Raw genomic sequence first — 21379 nt, 5'->3', positions numbered from 1 at the left:
GGACTCTCCTCCTAGTTTTTTTTGATAACCCGCCAAGCGAAGCTACTTTTTTTCACACCAAAAGCCTCTCTCTCTCTCAAGAAATAAAGAAAAGCATATTTTCTCTCTCTCTGGAAGCGTCTGTTCTTGTATTGCCTTCTTCTCCCGTTGTCCTCGTTTGTTTGTAGAGAAAAAAGAGAGAAAGAAACGGTTCGAGGGGTTCGAGGGATTGAGGGATTGAGAGATTGAAGGGAAACAATACTTTATTGAAAAATGAGCAGCGGCGGCGGTGATTCGATGGAGGCGGAGTACATACGGAGGCACCACAGGCACGAGCCCAGAGAGAACCAGTGTACATCGGCTCTGGTCAGGCACATCAAAGCCCCTGTGCATCTCGTAAGCCTCTCTCTCCTCATCTCTCTCTGGACTGTATATCGAGCTTCGAATTATGGTTCTTTCGATTTTGGGTGGTGTTGATTTGTATGACTTTTTGTTAAAGATAGGATTTTCTTGGTGGGTTTGACTTTTTTTGGTTTTGGAGATCTGGGAAATTGGGGACTATGGGAATTTTTGGGGGTTCTTTTTTTTGTTTTTTCTTCTGGGTTTTGTTATTTGGTTCAATTTGGTCGGATATGCTTTAAGATTCGAGTTTGATTGTTAGTTTCAATGAATTTGTGGTTGCTGAAATGTAATATTTGTGTAGAGGATGGTAATTTATGGCAAAATTAGGATGGTAATTTAAGTAATTTTGGTTTTGTTTGTGATGATTTAAGAAAATTGAATTCCAAATGGTTCGGTTTAATAATTCTCCCCTTTCAGTTTGTTGTAATTGTTTTTGTGGTTGCTGATAAGTGTAAGAAAATCCTAAGGAAGTATGAAAATTTGAATAAGGGGTGTTTCTTTTTCTTTTCCATTTCTTTCTTAAATTTTAGCTTGCACGCAAAGAAAATGTTTCCTTTTTTGCACTTTCTGTAGCCAAACAAATTGTTAGTTTTTTAATGGCAAAGATCTAGTGGAAGCTGGACGCTTGCCTTTTGGGTTCACTGTTGCTATGTTTACTATAAGACTAAGTTGTTGATTTAGTGGTGTGATCAAGTTGGTGTCTTTGATCAGGTGTGGTCGTTGGTGAGGAGATTTGATCAACCCCAGAAGTACAAGCCGTTTGTTAGTCGGTGCACCATGAAGGGGGACCTTGGCATTGGGAGCGTTAGAGAGGTGAATGTTAAATCTGGGCTGCCAGCAACGACCAGCACTGAGAGGCTGGAGCTTCTTGATGATGATGAGCACATTCTTGGAATCAGGATTGTTGGCGGTGATCATAGGCTAAGGGTAAGAAGTTTTCTTGTGCCTTTACCTACTGGTGTGTTCTTGCTTTTATCCATTTGATTGTCAAATAGGAAGTAAGCTTGTCTCTGTTGCTGTGTTTTATGCCACTCATACACATTTCACAACTCCACACTACACAAATAGTTTCAGATTAACCTAACTAAAATTTCTGGCACACATGGCATTAAAAGTAAAAAAATCAAGAAGGTTTCAAACAAAATAAGCTGCTGTATAGATTTGTAGTTTGGGACTGTTCCATCTGCGTGCCTGAGGGTTTCATATATGTTCTTTTGTGTCTGTTCTTTAATCAGCAGAATATATTTTAGGGTTCTCTGTGTGTGAATGGATAATGAGTGGCTGTTTAGCTTGGAAATGCTTTTGACAATGTTTCCTTTTGAATATATTGATTTTCATAATCAAGTTGTCAATAATTGATTTGTTTCACTTTCTATTTTTAGAAAGAGTGAAGATAGTTTGTTTTTAACTGGTAGCAACAGCTGCTTGTTCGTGACAGCCATAGTCACTCAGACGTTGATGGGGCAATATGTATGGATAGGTCCCATCCAATTACCTCACATGCTATGTATGCATGGTATGAGGAGTGCATGTAATATGTGCCTGCAAATAGGGTTTAGGGTTCCTTAGCGATTGCCCGTAGCATTCTCAACGTGTCTCAAGACTTAATCCTAAAACATGTAATATTGATAACAGCAACATTTGTCTGGTTTTCAGTATACAGACAACGCTGGCAGCATCTGGCCATCACGTGCATGAAATATGTATTTTGTCATTTTATTATGCCCAAATTAGTTTACAATTTTTTCATTGATATTTGGAAAATATTCTTTTTACACCTGTATTATTATGTGGTACACGAACGCCTTCCTAACCTCATTTCTATATGTTCTTTGAAATTGCAGAACTACTCTTCAATTATTACTGTACACCCTGAGGTTATTGAAGGAAGACCGGGGACACTTGTTATTGAATCCTTTGTAGTGGATGTGCCTGAGGGGAATACCAAGGATGAGACGTGCTACTTTGTTGAGGCCCTGATCCGGTGCAACCTCAAGTCTTTGGCTGATGTCTCAGAGAGGATGGCTGTCCAGGACCGAACTGAACCTATCAATCATTAGTGGAGTTGGGGAATGGCACAGGAGTACGATAGGCTATAGGTAAACCAACCATGTGGTTTTTTTTGTCTCAAATGCTGTGTAGAGATAGTCCGAGCTTTCCTTCCATTCACAGAAGTTTTGGACCTTTTGCATCTGACTGATGAACATCCTTCCTACCCTCTTTCCAATTGCTCTCGCATATATTCTTCTCACACTGGAAATGATGCTGGGGTTTCTCGTATTCATGTTTGATGGACGAGCTTTATAGGTTTTTATAAGCTCTCCATGGATGGAAAGGGAAAGCTACTGTGAGTTTTATTGTTCCTGTGTTTCGTGCATGGTGATACCGATGTTAGTATGCTCTGATCTGTAAATATTTATCTTGGAAACAGATGGTATCTATGGAATTGGGGTTTTCATGTAGTGCAGGGAGGATTCTGGGCTTCGAACCGCTGTTGCGTTGTTGTTTGTTTTTGTATATACCTTATGTATTTGCATTCTTAATAAATTATCGTAAACGCGTTACTTCTGTCTTTCTACTTGTTGGATTATATGCCGATGCCTCAATAATAATGACCTATTCTTTCGTATATAACTTCAGTGTTGTGGAATTCAATGAGAATACACCGCACAGATTGATGAGAACATGCAATGGAGCTTCCGTCGTGTAATCGCAACCGGCTGGCATCCCTACACGGGTGAGCTGTGTGTAGGATTCACTGTTATTACATGGAGCATTCACCTTAAACTTGACCAATTGGGGTGAAGTTCTCACCCCATCTGCCTTGATCTTAGCTCCGTCTGAGCCGGTTGAAGCATTTTGTAGCCCTCCCTCCTTACCAGCAGTCATTGCAGGTACACTCCTTCCCTGAAATGGTGAAACCGAACACCGTCCTCAGGGAAAATCTCGCGTTTACGCACTAACGACATGTATTTTGCTTCTGTATGGCAATCGGAACAAACTCGTGTGTTCTTAATCACCCTGATTGTTTCTTCACTTTTCGTATTCATCAGTCCGTAAGCAATGGCCAGCTTCTCCGTACGACTTAGCAGCAGCTTCTTCTTTTCAACCTCACACCCCACTTTCTTCATCTCATGAACCAAATGATACAATTCAAAATGTACTTATCCTGTATCGGTATGAGGTTTTCCCTTGTGCCGAAAACATATGAATTGTCTGATCAATTTGTATCCAGCTCCATACGGGCCCATTCTTCACGCTGGCGTTCTTCATCGAATCTTTGAGACGCTTCACATCCTTCCATCTGTTTGACATCGAATATAAGTTCGTCATCAAGACATAACTGGCTGGATTATGAGGTTCCAACTCAAAGTGGTTCTTTGCTGCAGTCTCTGCAAACCTCAGGTTTTTTTGGATTCGACGGGATGTGATAAAAGCACCCCATATAGTTGCATCCGCTATATACTATAGTTATAAAACCAATTAATTTGATTTGAGGGTGCAAACATGTTAATTGACACTTAAATTAATAATATAATCATCTACAATAACATTATTTAATATAAAAAACTTGATCTTTTTAGCATTACCCTACACTATCTGCCGCATCTCACCCCTAAGCTTCACTTGAAAGTTCAGACCAGCTTAAGTACTAATTTGGTAGTGAGATGCTTTTATAAAAAATGGGTATAAAAAAAAGTTGAGCTCAAAAAGGTATTTGGTAAACACTTAAAAACAGCTTATTTTCACAGTTTTAGATGAAAAAAAAGCTGAAAACATGAAGCAACAAAAATGAGCTTATTCTCACAGCACAGCAGAAGTAGTTTTTTTTTTTTCAAAGCACATCAATACCAAACCAGCCCTAACTATAATTAATTGGTTAACAAGAGCATGAACTATCAGTGGAGGTTTACATAAGAATAAAAGGGCCAATTGTATCTGTCCACCTCATTATCTCTTTGTTTCATTCGGATTGTATTATCTGCTTAGATTTTTATTATTTTTTGTTTCCCTACCTCCTTCAATCGATTACTTCACCAGATCCATCTATTCTCCTCAAACAAGGTGACGAGTACAACCATAATCTACTTAGTTAGATTAATTATCTTTTTTGTTTTATTCAGATCGTACTTTACGATGCTTGAAAGATAAATCATTAGGCCATCTCCAACCGAATGAGCTATGTTTAACCTTCGTTCAGATTGTAACCCTACAAGAAATAATTTTTTAATGAACAATGTCAGTCTATATTCATATACCATCTCCAACTAAATGAGGCTATTTTTTAGCCACCTCAATAATTTATTATTTTTAAGTTTGTTCTTTAACTTTATTGGTTAATTGAATTAAACTACCATATTTCTAAATGAGTAACTCTCCATATTTCTTATCTTTATGTAATTTTAATAATTTTTTGGAATGTTATGTCTATTTGGCTTCAAAAAAAAAAGTAGTTACTTTTTCGGATAATAGTTTAAAGAATGTGAAGATGTGAAATAAAATGAGGTAAAATAGTATGGAATGGTGAAAATGATGTGAGAAATGGAGTAGATATGATGACTTATATATTTATAAGAAAAAAACTAGATTTTTTTTTTAAATTCATCTTAAAAAAAAAAAAATATCAAATCCAATGACTAGTTGACATCAGCTAGCAAGTGGGTTGTTGACAGCTCGGCCCAACATTTCAGGCTGGTTGGCTGGCTAAGGATGCCCAGCTCGCTGGCCATTTGCTTGGATTTTGGCCCCATGGGTTCCAATTTTTTTTGGCTCAGCCCTCAATTGGAGATGGATTTTGTGTCAAAAAGAGTCATGTTTTGGCCTATGCCCTTTGACCGGCCAGGTTGGAGATGACCTTACTTATATTACTGCTCCATATGTGCATACCTAGTTTCAACTCGTAGTTGTACCATGCACAACCATTTACCCAATATGACGTAGGACTATAAGAGCAGTTCAGATTGACGAGTTCTAGATGTGAATAGTAATCTTCGCACGAATAGTGTATTTATGTGATGAATAGTATTTTTGGAGTTTTTAGAGTTCATCTGTCTCAAGATATATCGTTTCATTCAATCAAATTCCTATAGTATTGTGCCTTCTTCTCAGAGTTTGGATTCCTCATTTTGGTTACCTAGCAACAAGGTGTTTTCTCTTCGGCTTCTATGTGGAATTACATTCGCAGAGTTTGGATTCCTCATTTTGGTTTCCTAATAACAACGGTATTTTCTCTTCAGCTTCTATATGGAATTGCATTTGTTGTGTGGCTCCAAAAATTCCTTGGGATCACTTTTTGTGGCATAATGCTTGTATTCCGTGTGTGAATTTTGTTTTTTAGTTAGCCATCAAGAATAAGCTGACTACGCTTTTGGTCAATTTTCTTCTTGTGCCAATCTCAACGGTGTGCTTTGCGACTTTGACTTGGAATCTCATTCCCACCTCTTCATTGAATGCCCCTTTACTGAAGGCATATGGCAACATGTGTTGATGAGGTGTGGGGTTCCTTGGCTTCATCCTCCATGCCCTTTTTTTTGTGGACTATGTGGCAGCCCATTGGCGTGGGAAATCCATTCCCGTGGTGGTTAGAAAGCTCTCTCTTGCAATCACTATCTATTGCATACGGTGTGAATGTAATAAGGCCATCTTTAGCCGAGGGCAAGCCAGATGGCTCGTTTTAGCCCTCTAGCCCTCCAAGATATTAATATTTTAATAAACAGTACATGGCCATATTTTCCTTCGTCTCCAACCGAGGGCCAAAGGGCCATAGGGCTTGTTTTAACCATGTCACAACAAACCTTCTCCAACCGAGTGCCAAAGGGTAATGGAGCCAAACATAATTTATTATTTAAATTTAAAAACTACAACAACTCAAATTTAAAAATTACAACTTATATTTAAAAACTACAACGGTAATTGGCCCAAAAAACCAAAAAAATTAGCACTTCAATTTAATGAATGGTTTAGGTATTTATGGGAATTTTTTTTTGAATTTTTAAGAATTAAAAAAAATGGCCCAAAAAACCAAAAAAATAAAAATTGAATACAACAGCTAGTCAGCTAGCAGTTGGATTCAAATTTTTGTTTAAGCATTCTTGTTGGTTATAACCGACAGGAATACTCAGCCCTCTAGCCTAGCCTGGGTTGGTTGGCTGGCTGCTTGTGAGGCCCTTTGGCCCTTTCAGATTTCGTGAGGCCCACGAGCCCTCTGGCCTAGCCCTCAGTTGGAGACGATTTTCGGGCTATTTTCGGCCATCTGGCCCTCTGGATCATTCGGTTGGAGATGACTTAACCGCATGTTCAACAATTGTAGAAAATCCCCTTGCTGCTCTTCTTCAGTTGATCACTAATATGATCAAGTATCGGCTATGTACTTTGCATGTTAAGCTCTCCACCATTAACATGATGATCCTCCATAACAAAAAAATGTTGTTCCTTAGGCTCTTGGCTTTCTTGTCATTTTCCCTTACGTGGGTTAGGCTTTGTTTTGGGATTCTTTTCCCTTTCATTTGTGGGTGCTTTGAGAGTTTCTCTCTCCCTGCTTTATGTTTCATGTTCTCTTTAGATTTGCCCCGTTGATATTACTCTTTATTTAACGAAAAAAAAATGACATAATTAAGATGGATTTCAAGCGTTTAACAACGCCCAATCACACACATCACTACAAGAAAAGTTGGCAATAATCACTAACATTGGTTGACTTTTCTTGTGATACATGCATGAACATCTCCAAGGCATACGAGTTATACAATTCTCCAAAATTATAGTTTCTACAATAACCTAAATCATTTTTTTGGTCAAAACCTAAATTATTTAATGAAACCAATTAATTTGATTATTTTCCATTTGGTTTTGAGAAATGTTAAGGAGACTCTTAAAGTGTGACTCTTTATGGATTCTGTCACATCATAGTTTAACGTTAATTTCCATGTCAATATTATAAAATATTGTGCTAAAAACATGATGTGACAAAAAGTTTATTGAGAATTCCACTTTTAAGAGAATGACTCTAAAGGAGTTGTGACAAAAAAGAGTGTTAGTGTAATGTGGAAAATTTTCTCCATTGTGTTTTGAAGGTTTTAGTCGTTTCTCAATGCTTTCAGATGCGATGGGTGTCAAGGCAGACAAATAGAGCAGCTCATGCGGCTGCAGCGAGGGTGAGAAACCACAGATGGGCGTTGGTTCTTGTTCTTTCAAGAGATGGGCTTCCTTGGCCCCTTTTAATTAGGTTCTTTTTACTGGATGGCTTTAGGGCCATCCTTTTGTGCCTTTTGAGGCTTGGCTGTGCTTTCCTCTTTTTTTTCTTTTTATTTATTTATTTATTTTTGTATGGTAGTTTAAATGTATCAACTATTTGAACATGGGATAATTGACCAAAAAAAAAAAAAAGAACATGGGATATCATTGTTCATGTTTAGTTCTGTTTCTTGGAGCACTTGCTCTGTTTCTTGAACATGGGATATCATTGTCCATGTTTAGTCTGCAAATTAGCATTTCTCTTTGGTTTTAGTAGTTAATTACTGTTGTATCATCATATTATCGAAAATCAAGAGTCAACGACTGTGGAGCGTTCATTAATTGCTGATTGTATAACAATGAATCCTAACCTTCCCATTTACAATATTTAAGCATAAATAAAACAACGTCTAGTGAGATACAGATCCTTTGTGCTAAAATGGGCCTCCAACGATGACGACCTATAGCTCGGATAAGCTATGGCTAAAATCACGGCTCCGATAAGTTAAAAGAAAAGCCAAATTCCAGAAAGAAGCAAACTCGTCGATCTCTCGTATCTCACAAAGGCTATCCCACGAAATCACATGGCAGAACTTATAACAGAAAGATTGTAAGCAAGAAAGCAAGAGAAATGAAGAAATTGTGTTTCAACTATACACTCTTTTCGCAAGTTCCGACGAGCTTTTTATATTCTTCCACATATATATATGCAATTCCTTTACTTGTACTCGAAGGCTTTGTTGCCAGATGTCACATTGTACATATAAAAGGTGTTAACCCTATCAATGAAATCCATCTAATTATATCAAATCATACATATGGTATCAATGAAAACATTCTTGTGAGAGGCTCACCCTCTCATTTCTAAACCCTAGCTTCCTTTCGGCCTCCCTCTCTCCTTTTTCACGTCAAACACTTACTCTCGAAGTACTTAATTTCAAGCCCTAAAAGATAATCAACTACATCCGATTGGTGTGCTAGAGAAATGTAATGCGGAAATAAAGACGAAATAGCTAGGTTGGAGAATTACAGCAGCAAAAATCAAATTGTGCCTGTTCGCGTCAGGAATTTCCGTTGGGGATGTTTCCTGGCCGACGAGCACACAGCTCCCCGGGAGGTTGGCGCCGGTTGAGGGCTGCTGTCGGGCTTCTGCTTCACTGTCAGGCTTTGTCGGGCAAGTCTCGTCGGGCAAGACTCCTCGGGCAAGGCTTGTCGGGCAAGGGCTCGTCGGGCAAGGCTGAAAGAGAAGGACATAGTTAACTTTGAGAGGTGCCTTTGTGGGGCCTTAGGTGTAGGCCTTGAGGCTCACAATCAAGGTTAACTTTTAGGTGCTCAGGCGTGCCACTGCCATCTTCAGTATGGCAAATGTGAAATGGATGTCGAGTTTTGGTTGTATATATGTATACACCCGAGAAACCGTGTTAGTTATGACAGGTGCCTTTGTGGGGCCTTAGGTGTAGGCATTGAGGCTTCCTATCAATAACTAAACCAGTGCTCGAGCACATCATATTTGTTCTTGTGAATGCATGAGTCTTATAACTATTATACTTCTGATTACCCGAGTCCGAGAGGTAGAATGAACCCAAATAGGTGCCTTTGTAGGGCCTTAGATGTAGGCCTTGAGACTTCCCATTAGAGTTCGTTTTTATACTCAAACAATCTAGACCGCAGAACGGAATGAATCCAAATAGGTGCCTTCGTGGGGCCTTAGGTGTAGGCCTTGAGGCTTCCTATCAGAATCCTTTCCATGCTTAAGTGTTCTATGATAATCATAATGTAATAGAAATAAGACTAAGAGGTAGGTCGATTACTTGCGCCCCAAGTAACTTCGGACTTCTCATTTATCAAGGATTGTTGTGGATGGGTTAAGTCCACATAAGGTTCTTTTTTATGCCTTGAGGCCAAGGACTTTTAACTAATCAGATTTACATGCCCGAGGGCTTATGACTTGGATCTGGTTTGAACACTGAAGATATATTCAAATCGGATCCGAGTACTGAGAAAGCCTTTTAATAGTCATCTTGCTAGAAATAACTTGAATATAACTGGAAGTATACAACATATTGCTAGGCTAATGAATGAAAAGACAAAAACAAAGAAGGTCGGGCAAGGTTTAACCTTGTCGGGTAAGCCTGGTCGTCTTGCAGGTTCCTATCTTTGTAGTTTATCAAGGGTCTGAAAGCTTTAGAGAGAGAGAGAGAGAGATTACAAAAGATGAATCGATACTACAGCAAGGTTGAACAAGGTACTAGAGCTTATTACAAGGGTTTGAGTGAAGGTTTATCCCGCGAGGGATGAAAGCTTGTCCCGAGAGGGATGAAGGCTTGGGCTGACTACAGCTTCGTTTTGAAGGCAAATCTGGCTTTGAGCAGAGTTTGTGCTTGCATTTGTTTGTTTGATTGAGTGTCCTTATTCCTGGTTTCTCTTTCTTCTTATATAGACAACTCGGCTTGGTCTCCTGTAGCAGCAACCTTGCCCGAATGCTGTTTGAAGGGTGATGACTCATCAGCTATTTTACATGTACTGCCACCATAAAGTACTTTATAGGCTGTGTAGCTGGTCAGTCTATACCACTTGGCCTTTGGGTAGGTAAGCAAGTGGTCTTCATGAGCTGCACCAAGTCAGAAAAGGCCCTTTCCTGCTTTCTGGGCTTTGGCTGGGCTCTCCCCTAGGCATCCCTTTGGGCCAGCTCCTTTCTTGAGCCCAAAGTTCAAGTTTTGATCCAAACAGCGCCAAATTGTGCACCACCGTTTGAACAAATTGTCCTCTAACGCTCTAGTTTTTCTTTGTTGGAGAACTTGTGAGGAGTCAACCATGCTTAGGAAACAATATTTATTGTATTAACTGGAGCATTTTGTTTGATTAACAACTATCTTATAGAGCCACTTAGTACTACAATATAGTGTTATTCCTATTCACTTGTAAGTGAGAGGTTTTAGGTTCGATTCTTGCCAAAAACGAAGTTGAGCTACATTATGTTAGCAGACCCATTGTGAGGCGTAGTTCACTCTCCCATCACCTTAGTGTAAATACCATTGTTTGTTAAAAAAAAAAAAATGTCTTATGGTTTACAAAACTGAACATGATTTGGATACAACGATTATTTGAAAACTACACGTCACTCACCTATTTGGTTTGTGTCAATTAAAATAAATATTAATTAAAGGTATCTTTATTTCATTTGCTTTAACTGGTATAGGGTCAAATAAAATTTCAAAGTGGGGATAAGCTCTATTAGGGTCAGTAGGGTACCTTTTGGTACGCAAATGGGATGGAACGGGACAAAACGGGACGGAACAAAACATAAGTTCCATGCTACGTTTGGTAGCATAGGATGGAATGGGACAATTTTGCGTTTGGTACCTGCAGGATGGTACAGAACGAATGATTAAATGACAAATTTACCCATATTTCTTCGTTGACTCCATTGACTCAACCTAATGGATTTTTTTGCAAAACTTGGATCTTCTGCAGCCGTATATATGAAGGTGGAGTGTCACACCCCGCCCCCGAAATATATGTTTTCGGGAGTTAATTATAGTAGGTCCAACTTACAATCATAGTTAATTTATTTCCATTAATCACATTCTTCTAAGTCAATAATTCAAATTCTTACAGGCTATCCATATTTTCTTAAATGTCAAAACATATCTTTAAATTAACATTTGAATTCACTATCATTAGTCATCATTCTCCAAATAATTTCCTTCATCCCATGTAATCCATAACCATTAATCATTTACCAAAACATACAATTTCATTTCCAATTTAGAACCATTTCCTTCTCTTAGATCAAAATTCCATCTAAATATTAACTCTCAATTATTTAAGGCTGCATCTAACCTCTGTTACTGCCTACGTACCCTTGAGCGGGATCAAACATTTCGTAGTTCACATTTCCAAAATTCAAACAAATCCGGACATGTTCAATTAATCCAATACACACACACACACACACACACACACACACACCACAATTGTGTTAATATTCAAACCACAACATATAGACCTCAAAAACATAATTAGAATAACAAAATTCACATAAAAACACAATGTCAGCTCCCTGGCCGTTCGTCGCCGCAGGTGGCAGGTCGGCCGCCTCGACTCACCGGAAAATTCAACTATTTCTAAAAACTACCAAGTTTTACAGGGTTTTAGATCTCAATGGATGGAGCAAGTTTCATACCTGCGACTAAATCCAATTTGGCCGGGAAACACCTCAAATTGGCCATGAACAGTCGGAAACCCTTGTTTTTGGATGTCCTTGATTCGACTCCAAAACAACTCCGACACCCCAACCAATGTGTGAGCTTTGTTCCAGGCCTCAAGGGGAGTCTACTAGTAGTTGTAATTCGATGACATCATTTCACAATTTGGTGGATTTCGAACAATCATCGTTGCACCCACCGGTGTGTTTTTGTTTTCCCAATTTCTAAGGTCAAATCTCATGATTTTTGGGGTGTAATAGGAGGAGGGAAGTTTATGGAGAGTTTCCCAAGTGGTGGTTTGATGGGATTCGCCGAAAAAAGGGTTAAATTTGTCGAAAATGGCAAGAACACCGACCGGGTCAAGTCGCCCCTTTCGCGGGTCAGGGATCCCCTGCACCCCTCTTTCTCTCCTTTTCCCTTCTCCCTCTTCTCTCCCATTGGTCACCCCCCTTTCTATTCCTTTCTTTCAATCTTAGCCGTCCATCATTTATTTTCCTTTCATCATAGCCACACACGTGGCACAACTTATTGCTCCAAATTTCAATAGTCTTCTAAATGGAATTAAAATTACCAATATATCCCTGACTTTAAACATTAATAACTTCTTCGTTATAACTCCGTTTCACAAACGGTTTGTGCCTACACGTTCGTGATATCGAGCTCTATTAAAAAATATAAATTGTGACCTCAAAAGGTCTACGGATTTTAATTAATTAATTTCCAAGTGTCAAATTTTGTAACTAATTTAATTTAAAACTAAACTCAAGTAAATTAATATAATTCCTCGACAAAATAGCATAAAATCTCAATAATCTAAATACGTAAATTATAATAATTTCTGGAACAAAATTTTAAAATTTCCCAATTCTATTTCCATAACCCTAAATCGACTTATTTTCGATTTTCCTCTGCATATTTATATATTTAAAATTTCAGGGTATTACATGGTGAAGCCGAAAACTGAGCAACTTGTTTCCGGACTGCCACTGGTACAAACAAGAAGAATTATTCTTAGGTTTATTTTCATTTCATGAGGTGGGTTTCTCTGGGATTTCCAAAGCATTGGTCTTGAAGACCTCATAGTAGAAGCTTATTTAGGGGATTTTAACAACTTTTTGTTGTGTAAAGAGGGGTTTTGGAATTAGAGAAAGAAGAATGATGAGAGAGAGAACCTGAGGCAACCTCGCGGGGCTTTGACGGAGATGGAAGACAAAGCATCGCTGCCATTGTTGCTACTGTGAACGGTGATGGCATTGAGATCCCGTAGGGGATTTCGAGGGCTCTGCCCCTTTAGTTTCTTCTTGTTCATCGTCGCCAGTGGTGGTGCCGAAGAGGAAGCTGGGTTTGAAACCAAACCAGCACTCAGTAGATCTGAAACCAAACCAAATGATTTGAAAATCTAATGGCGGGAAGAAGTTGGGTTTGCTGGGATTGGGTTAGCCATAGTTGGGTTGCTAGGTTTGTGGTGGAGGAGAATGAGGCTACAAGAGAGAATGAGGGTAGAAGAGAGGGACTCGACGGGAGAGAGGGGAAGGTAGACAATGGAATTAATGAAGGGTATTGTTGTCCAAAAAAATTATAATTTTGTGTTTCACGAGATGGAAAGAGTCGTTCCAAGGGGGAGAGGTGGAACGAAAATTTAGCCGAAACTTGTTCCATGGAACATCGCGTTCCACCCGTTTTAGGCGCACCAAATGTGGGACGGAACGCCTTGTCCCACTATGTTCCGTCCCGTCCCACATACCAAACGGTACCTAGCTGCCATTGCTCCATATTGACTCCGCTATTGTTGTACCCGTATTTTTAATTTCACCAATTTAGTACTATTACCTTCCAAAATTCGCACAATTAGCCATTAGGTGCAATCGGACGTTACCTAATTGGTAACTTTTCTAATAGTATTAGTTACTTTAGCATGCATGTCATCAATGCTGAAAATGCAGTGCATATGTTCTAAAGACTTGATGCAGCAAAGTACATTTGGTATGAACCTGTTTGGTCGGCTGAACAGGATTGGGCCTTAGAAATAGGATTGAATTGGCATGGGCTTGTAAAACAAGACTCGTTAAACAACCCACTCTATTATAGATTCATAACCCCTCATGCCAGTCATGTTCCTCTCATATTTTGACATACCAAACAGCTGATGGGACTCAAGTCTATTTTAATTGATCACAACCTATCTCATCCAACCAACCAAAAGGGGGGCCTAAGGTCTTATATATCTCAAGTTCTCTATTATATATATATTTTTTACCATTTTCTATCTATCTTAAGGAAACATGCTTACAACTTAAGAAATCTTTGGTAAAAAATATGAAAGACTTTAAAGGGCAGTGACTGAAAAAGTATAATTATTGGATAGTGAGAACTGAGAAGCTCTTACACAAAAGAAGGAAATGTTGTTCACTCTCCGCAGAGAGTTTGATAAACTATTGTCAAGTGCATGGAAGATCTCGTAAGCTCCACACTCGGATCAAGCAACAACGAACCATATATGGAAGCAAGGCACGTCTTGTTCCATACCCCCGACAATGGCCTCCGACCATGTCTTACTTGGTCTCGTAGAGATGTTGAGATGGTAAAAGTCGGAAGCCCTTGAGGGGGAGAAAACAACAAGTGCCTTCAAGCTTAATGTCTTAAGAGACCTGCAAATACTTGTTATCCTTCTAAATTTTGAGCTACGAGCATGCATATTTATAGGTTGTAGATGTGTAATTATCGTAAGTGGCGATTATATATAATTGTTCTTTAACAACACACGCAGAGGACACATATCCTACATGTTACGCAAAACATGTTAAATATGATCAGCACATACAATAAATTTTTAGTGCGATGGAAAAGAGATGAGGTTGGACATAGACTATGGAGCAATTTTGAGGATGTGAAAGGTAAAAAAGTCACATCAGTTAAAGGAGAAACACTGCAAGAGCTTATAAATGTTGGGTTACTCTCCCCCATTGCTAATTGGTTTTATGGTGGAACCATGGTATTACCGTATTAGAGATTGGCTAATGTATGAAGCTCAATGGCCGCACATGCTCCATGTCGCCTAATTCGTGTTGTCCACGTATTTGGCTTGAAAATTCGCCACACGTACGTGAGGGGGCGTGTGAGGATTTGAAGGTAAAAGGGTCCCATATTGGTGAAATGAGAAATATTATAAGGGCTTATAAAAGGTTGAGTTATTCTTTGTATTGTCAACTGGTTTTATGGAGGAACCCTAACTTTCTTTAGCAATGTGGGTTGAGACATGTGCTCCACTTGATATGAGTGGCATAACAAGAGATCCTTAGTGATTGTCTCCCAAAACCAAATGGACGAAAGCAAGTGGCTCTTAGGAGCCTATGCAAATGATCAATCACCAGAAATTCAGACCTGAAGAATAATAACGCAATGGTTTTATGTATTAGGTGTCGATCTCCTACCATAGAAGGGAATAATATTATTCCTCATCATTTTCATAAAGATATATTCAACACTAATTCCACAAACGAATATAATGCGCAATTTGGAACTTAAATATTTTATAGCTATAAGTTTCTGTTGTGATTGGCTCATATTTTGAGCTATTAACAATTAAGTGACCAAATGTGTCCATATCTCATTTTGGCTAATAGTGGAAGACAATGATGATGTTTCATGGGATTCTTTTGTTTTGGCCTTTTTTATTGATTTCCCATTTGCATGCCACGAAAGTGGCTTTGGGTTTTGAGTAAAAGGCAAAGGCAGCATGATGCATCATCATTATGTCTGTGCAAAAAAGGAGAGGTTGATTCATTTTCTTTCCATTTAACTGCAAAGAGCCGAAGTGGAGAAAGAGATAGAGAGAGCATTCGGCTCTCTCCTAAGAAGGCATCAGAGAGCATCCAAAGGGCTCTCCCATGGGAAAGCATGGGCATAGGTGAGAGAAAAATCAAGAGAGCTAGAGTGAAAAGTATTCTAGTGAAAGAACTCTTGGGGTAGAGTGAGGCTCTTGGGAAAATTCTATGAGTGGGTGTGCAAGGGATTTGAGATTGGGTTATGTTGATTTAACTCATGTGTACTTGTACTGTTATTCTCATAGTGAAGAGCAATATCTCTCCGGGGACGTAGGCAGGATTTTTGCCGAACCTCGTAAATTTCTCGGTGTCTTTATTTCTTGTATTTTATTCTATTCAACTGAGTGTGATTTTGGTGAGGTTGTAATCTGAATCTCGTTTCCGCACTGATGAACGGACCAAGGCACAACAGTTTCTTCATCCAATCACAAAGGTTTGAAAACATGAGCCAGCTTCCAAAACATCTTGAATCCTTTGTTTTCACACCTCTTCGTCAATCCCAAATGACATGTTTAGAAACTGCACGTTGTGCCGCATGTCACCCCTAAGTGTCACTTGAAAGTTCAGACCAGCTTAGCTATAGTTAATTAATTGATTAACATTAGCAAGAACTATTAATTAGTGAAGGTTTACGTAAGAATATAAGGACCAAGTGTCTCTGTCCACCTATTATCTCTTTGTTTTATCCGGGTTGTATATATCTGCTCAGATTATTGTTAATTTTTCTGGTGTTTTCCTACTTGCTGGGATCGATTACTTCACTATCCATCTATTCGCCTCAAAACAAGTGACGAGTACAAGTATAATTAATCTACTTAGATTAATTATTTTTTATTTATGTTCTGCTTGTACTTCACCATACATGAAACCCTACCTTTTGTTTTGGTCGAAAACATATGAAACCCTAGCTGCTACTAGTTTGGAACGAAATTGAACACTGAACCTGCGTCGTGGTCCAAAATCTAAGAGAACCACTGGTTGCTTAATCTATTTCATATAAAGCGAATAGAGCAATGAATACTACCGATTTGTTGCTTAATCTATTACGTATAAAGCAAATAGAGCAATGAACGGCTTCGACAAAAATATTAGGATAAAATTGCCCTTTAACCAAAAAAATCCAAAAGCAGCCCAATGTTGTAAACAGTGGGTACGTTTGCCCACATGTATACAATAAAGATTCATATACTAAATAGTGAAATTTTTGTAAGTGGGTACGTTTGCCTAAATGTATAAAGTAAAGATTCATATACTAAATAATGAAATTTTTGTAAGTTTTCAAGGTAGTTGCTCTATAAATAGAGCAATACGAGTGTTCAAAGCACACAGATACAAAAGCAATAAGAGAAGAAAGATAAGTTAGAATATTTTCTGCATTCTCCTATTCCTCTTTTACCTGCAATCATTTTGTTATAGTTAATAAACAAAACAGTGTGATATATTACACCCACTTAGCTCTCGCTCTTAGCAAAGGTTATTTCTCTAACTTTTGCCTATTTATAACACGTTATCAGCATGACTCTAACCCTAAAACATTTCTCATTTCTCTTTGCCGAAAGAAAGAAAAAAAAATGTTTCCTTCAAGGATTTTACTGTTATTTCTTCTTCCTTTGCCTCACCTGCTGGATATACCCTCGTGAAGAATTGTTCGCACCATGCCTGCTTTTAGTTCTCAACATAACAGTTACTTATATCTTTGATTTCATGTTTGGTGCAGTTCCTAATTTCTAACCCAATGTTTATTTATCTTTGCTGCGATCAAAGATGGTACGGTGTCATCGCCCATCTTGGACTGCAGATTTAATTTTACTGCAAATTTTAGGTGGAGCGATATAATCGCCCACCCTATCCTGCATATTTAAATTTGCCTGCTATTTAATTTTATTGCAATTTTAGGTGGTGTGGTATAATCACCCATCATGCTCTGCATATTTAAATTTCTACTGCTTGAGTGGTGCGGAATAATCGCCCATTATATGCTATTCAATGAGAATGGTGCGGTACAATCGCCCTTCTCATTCATCATATAAGTCTCGAGCCTGAAGTTTCGAGTGCTTATCATTTTGGCCTAAAGATTAAAATGAATGATTTGTAAGAACCAAAAGTTCTAATAATATATTCATCCAGAATACACAATATTGCAAGTTCTTACACACCTCATTTTTCTTTCAGAAAAGAAAATGGCGAACTTGGCAAAACTTGATTTTGTTGCCCTGGATATTACTAGGAAGAATTACCTTACCTGGATAATGGATGCCAAGATTCATCTGGAGGCAGCGAATCTTGGAGAAACTATTAAGGAGGATAACAGTGCATCATCTCAAGATCGGGCAAAGGCCATGATCTGTATCCGTCGCCACCTTGATAAGGGACTGAAGAGCGAGTACCTCACGGTTGAAGATCCACTAACCCTTTGAAAGACAATGAAAAATAGATACAATCACCAGAAAATGATGATTCTTCCAATGGCTCGTTATGAGTGAACTCACCTAAGGATCCAGGATTTTAAGACGGTGGTTGAGTACAATTATGCTATGTTCAGAATTACCTCCCATTTGAAGCTTTGTGGAGAAACCATTACTGAGGAAGACAAGCTGGAAAAGACTTTCAACACTTTTCATGCCTCTAACGTGCTCCTGCAGCAGCAGTGTAGAGAGCGAGACTTTACAGTTGATATATGTGCTCCTTGTAGCTGAGCAAAACAATGAGTTTCTGATGAAGAATCATCAGTCCCTGCCTACTGGATTAGCACCATTCCCAGAAGTGAATGCTGCTTCCCTTGAAGGGAATACCACATCTTCTCATGGTAATAATTACAAACGAGGACGTGGCCACAAACGAGGCCGAAAAGGCAAGAACCATGGTGTCTAGTTTCACAACTAGGTTCCAAGGCTTAATACAGGCATGAGCTTTAAAAATGCAAATCACCATAAAGGCAAAACTCATATGAACACTCCTAGAAATCCTAAAGGAGTTTGCCATAGGTGTGGTGGCAATGGGCACTGGGCACGTACTTGTCGTACCCTAAAACATCTGGTGGATCTGTATCAAGCCTCTCTCAAGGAGAAGGATGTCGAGACCAATTTCCTTGACCAGGCTAAACAGATGGATATACCTGATCTAATGTTCGATTTATCAGGACAATTGAACACAACCCACCTGGATGTTTCAGACTTCATTATTGAAAGAGGGAATGAAGTGTTTAAGTCTGATTAAATCATTTATGTTTGATGCACTCTTGTTATTTGTACTTGTGATTTAATGCTTGCATTTTCAAAGTAGTATTCCAGTATGAATAAATTGCTTTTAACTGTAATTTCCATTACTCAGAGAGCATGGATAAAAATTATGGTTACTCTCAAAACAAGAGCAATGGTGGAGATTTTTGTCTTGCAGACAGCGCAACTACGCATACAATACTTCGAGATCGAAAGTATTTCTCAAGCTTGATACTTGCAATAGTAAAGGTAACAATAATATCAAGGCAATCCGATGTAATTGAAGGCTCAGGAAAAGCCCAGATCATGTTACCAAATTGAACAATATTGTTCATACAAAATGCGTTGTACGTTACTCGATCCATTCGAAATTTGTTGAGTTTTAAAGACATACGTCTAAATGGATACCACATTGAAACAAAAAGTGCATAATATGTGGAATATCTATGCATTACCACCAATGATACCCAGAAGCGTATATTGGAGAAGTTTTTGGTTTATCAAGTGGATTGGATTATACATACATAAAGACAATTGAGGCATATACTGTCATGAACCAGAAGTTCATTGATTCAAAAGTTTATATGTTTTGGCATGACCGTTTGGGTCATCCAGGATCTACTATGATACGTAGAATTATTACCAACTCTAATGGACATCCATTATTGAGCAGACACATTGATGTCTCAAATGATAACTCTTGCAAGGCTTGTTCCCAAGGGAAGTTGGTAATTAGACCATCACAACTAAAGGTTGATGCTGAATCCTCATCATTTTTTGCAAAGAATTCAAAGGGATATCTATGGGCCTATTCAACTACCTTGTTGGTCACATCTATGGACCATTTCGATATTTTATGGTTTTGGTTGATGCATCTACCTGATGGTCACATGTTTGCATATTGTCTACTCGAAATGTAGCGTTTGCAAGATTTTTTGCTTAGATAATTAAGTTGCGAGCACAATTCCCAGATTATCCCATTAAGTCAATCCGACTTGATAACGCTGGTGAATTTACTTCTCAAACCTTTGATGATTACTACATGACACTGGGCATTGATGTTGAACACTCTGTTCCTCATGTCCATACTCAAAATGGCTTAGTAGAGGCATTTATGAAGCGACTTCACTTAATATCTCGCACTCTGCTCATGAAAACAAAATTGCCAGTCTCTACATGGGGACATGCCATCTTTCATGCTGCATCATTGGTTTGGTTAAGACCCAAAGCCAACCACCAATACTCATCAATACAACTTGTGTTTGGGCATCAACCAAACATTTCACATTTACGAGTTTTTGGTTGTGCTATTTATGTGCCTATTGCATTGCCACAACGCACTAAAATGGGACCTCAGCGCAGACTGGGAATTTATATGGGTTTTTTATTCACCATCTATCATTAGATATTTGGAACCCTTAACAGGTGATATGTTTACAGCTCGTTTTGCTGATTGTCACTTTGATGAGACAATCTTCCTGTTGTTAAAGGGAGAAAAGATTGTTCCATAAGAATGGCAAGAGCTAACATGGGCTGTTCCTACTTTATCTCATTTTGATCCACGAAGCACTCAATGTGAAGATGAAGTGAAAAGGATTGTTCATCTTCAAAGTATTGCTAATCAAATGCCAGATGCATTTAATTATGCTTCGAAAGTCACAAAGTCACATATACCAGCTGCAAATGCACATGCAAGAATTGATGTCCTTGTTGTACAAAATAAAGTGGTAATGAATGATTCATCTGGTGCACGCCTGAAGCGTGGTATACCACTAGGTTCAAAAGATTCAGTCCCTCGAAAGAGAAAGATGAGGGCACAACTGAATCCAAATGAAATCATTCATGAAAAGAAAGTGAATGATAAATCCACAATTCATGATTCTAAATTTTCTGAAAAAGAAAATATCCTTGATGAGACACATGTCCCTGAAGAGACAGAAGTACATGAAAACAAAGAAATCTCCATAAATTATGCATGTACTAATGAATTGTGGGATCGAAATGAAGTAATCATCAAAGATATGTTCGCTTTTGCAATAGCCACTGAAATCATATTAAGCGATTACATTGAGCCCCGCTCTGTTGATGAATGCAAACAGAGACATGATTGGCCTAAGTGGAAAGATGCAATCCAGGCAGAATTAAATTTCTTGGAATGGCAAAGTGTTTTTGGACCAATAGTTCAAACCATGCCTGGTGTGAACCCCGTAGGTTACAAATGGGTATTCACAAGGAAACATAACAAGAAAAACGAGATTGCAAGATATAAAGCAAGACTCGTTGCACAAGGTTTTTCACAAAGACCTAGAATTGATTATGAAAAGACATACTTTCCTGTAATGGATGCAATTACGTTCCGTTACTTAATAAGTTTAGTGGTTTCAGAGAAACTTTATATGCGACTTATGGATGTCATCACTGCGTATCTATATGGAGAATTAGATATTGATGTATATATGAAAGTCCCAGAAGGACTTAAGTTGCATGAAATGACTAACCAACCACGAGGTATGTT

The 21379-nt window shown here is 38.5% G+C and overlaps 2 protein-coding genes across 2 annotated transcripts; both read left to right on the top strand.

Moving 5' to 3' along the window:
• LOC103439337 (abscisic acid receptor PYL3) lies at window positions 1-2953 on the top strand. The gene is made up of 3 exons (XM_008377890.4): window positions 1-375; window positions 1093-1308; window positions 2226-2953. Exons 1-3 carry the CDS (start codon window positions 253-255, stop codon window positions 2439-2441), a joined length of 555 nt encoding a protein of 184 aa, XP_008376112.1. The 5' UTR covers window positions 1-252; the 3' UTR covers window positions 2442-2953.
• A 14873-nt stretch (window positions 2954-17826) lies between these two features.
• LOC139197761 (uncharacterized) lies at window positions 17827-18862 on the top strand. The gene is made up of 3 exons (XM_070825720.1): window positions 17827-18029; window positions 18208-18452; window positions 18786-18862. The coding sequence occupies exons 1-3, from the start codon at window positions 17827-17829 to the stop codon at window positions 18860-18862; spliced, it is 525 nt and encodes a 174-aa protein (XP_070681821.1).
• The last annotated feature ends 2517 nt before the right edge of the window (window positions 18863-21379 follow it).

Source organism: Malus domestica, chromosome 07 (assembly GCF_042453785.1).
Source record: "Malus domestica chromosome 07, GDT2T_hap1".
NCBI lineage: Eukaryota > Viridiplantae > Streptophyta > Magnoliopsida > Rosales > Rosaceae > Malus > Malus domestica.
The sequence above is the reverse complement of the archived record's forward strand: the minus strand, read 5'-3'. Positions and strand labels throughout refer to the sequence as shown.